The sequence below is a fragment of the Olea europaea genome, unplaced genomic scaffold, assembly GCF_002742605.1.
Source record: "Olea europaea var. sylvestris unplaced genomic scaffold, O_europaea_v1 scaffold1353, whole genome shotgun sequence".
Taxonomy (NCBI): domain Eukaryota; kingdom Viridiplantae; phylum Streptophyta; class Magnoliopsida; order Lamiales; family Oleaceae; genus Olea; species Olea europaea.
In genome coordinates this window covers 1-1,557 of record NW_019231029.1, presented here as the reverse complement: position 1 = coordinate 1,557, position 1,557 = coordinate 1, and the positions used below count along the sequence as shown (strand labels likewise).

The window sequence follows — 1,557 nt, the reverse complement described above, 5'->3', positions numbered from 1 at the left end:
ATTGTTCAATGATCCTTCCATTGTCCATCATTTCGACATATGTGCTTGGTGTGTGGTTTCTCAAACATATAAGAAGAAAAATGTATTGATTGACATTTTGGCATCGGCAAGAAACCATGATAGAGAAACAAACAAGGAAATGGAGGAAGAAAATTTGGCTGAAGAGCTTTACAAAAAATTAAAAGGAATGAGATACCTTATAGTCATGGATGATGTATGGGACACGGAACCGTGGGACGATTTGAAAAGATATTTTCCAGATGATGAAACAGGAAGTAGAATCTTATTCACATCTCGAAATAAAGAATTGGGCTTCAATGATGTTGTTAATGAACTTCCTTTCCTATCAGATGCTGAATGTTGGGAATTATTACGGTGGAAAGTGTTCCAGACAGAACGTTGCCCTCCAGAATTGCTAGAGATTGGTAAGCATATTGCCGCAAAATGTCGTGGTCTACCTCTGTCAGTCATTACAATATCTTCCATTCTTGCAAATATACAGAAGAAAGAGAGCTCATGGGGAAAAATAGCGGGACATTTAAATGAACACATATTTGACAGCACAAATAATTGCATCGACATACTGAAACTTAGTTACCAGCATTTACCAGCTCATCTGAAACCTTGTTTTCTATACTTTGGAGCATTTAAAGAAGACGAAGTAATCCCGGTACGGAAGTTGATATCTCTTTGGGTTGCCGAAGGGTTTATAAACAAAGAAAACCACGGGAGCTCAGAGGATGTGGCACACAATTATCTAATGGATCTAATTAATAGGGGTCTGGTACTAGTTGCTAAAAAAAGATCAAATGGTGGAGTCAAAACTTGCATGATTCATGATCTATTGCATGAGACGTGCTTGAGGATAGCTGAAGAAGTAAACTTTATGGGAGGGATCGAAAAGTAAGTTCTTTGTCTCTCTTCTTTCCTCATTCACTGTCTTCTATTTCTATCTAGATTATTAATAATGTAACTATATTTGATGGTCACACTAACGACGCTTTTGTTGCTATGATGATTGGATGTGATTTTGTTGTCACCACATTGGTTCTTCAGCGGATCTTCGAAGTATAAGAAAGATATGAGTATCTTGAAAATGCAGCGTCCTTGTTTCCCAAGACCATTTGATCCATATCTTCACTCTCAATTAGGCCGTAGGGTCATGGATTTGTCAGGACAATATCAGTCTTCGGTTCAAGTTGTAAGTGGAGGAATTGAAAACCTGGTTCACTTGAGGTACTTGGCAGTTAGTGAAAATATTGAACTGCCATTAATAGAAAAACTCCACAGACTAGAATATCTTGGAGTGGAGAACCATGGTGAAGTTGGAATACCTGAGTTCGTTCTTAACATGAAGAATTTGAAACATCTGCGTTTTCATGGTGGTGCACGCTTCAGTGAATCTTCTCATTTAAGAGCAACTACGGATGGGAGCTTCCAAATAAATAACCTACAATCCATTTCTACACTTCTTATTCATAATGAAATGTATGCAAAAGTTTTGGGATGTGCTCCCAATCTCCGCAAATTGACATGCAAGCTCGTGTCTCGATGTCC

At 38.2% G+C, this 1,557-nt stretch overlaps 1 protein-coding gene across 1 annotated transcript; it reads left to right on the top strand.

Annotated features, from left to right (window-relative positions):
• Window positions 1–139: 139 nt before the first annotated feature.
• Window positions 140–1,488, top strand: LOC111375255 (putative late blight resistance protein homolog R1B-14; the record flags this gene model as incomplete). The annotated part of the gene is made up of 2 exons (XM_022998056.1): window positions 140–903; window positions 1,057–1,488. Coding segments are annotated over exons 1-2 (1,196 nt in total), but the record flags the coding sequence as incomplete, so codon positions are not given.
• Window positions 1,489–1,557: the final 69 nt, after the last annotated feature.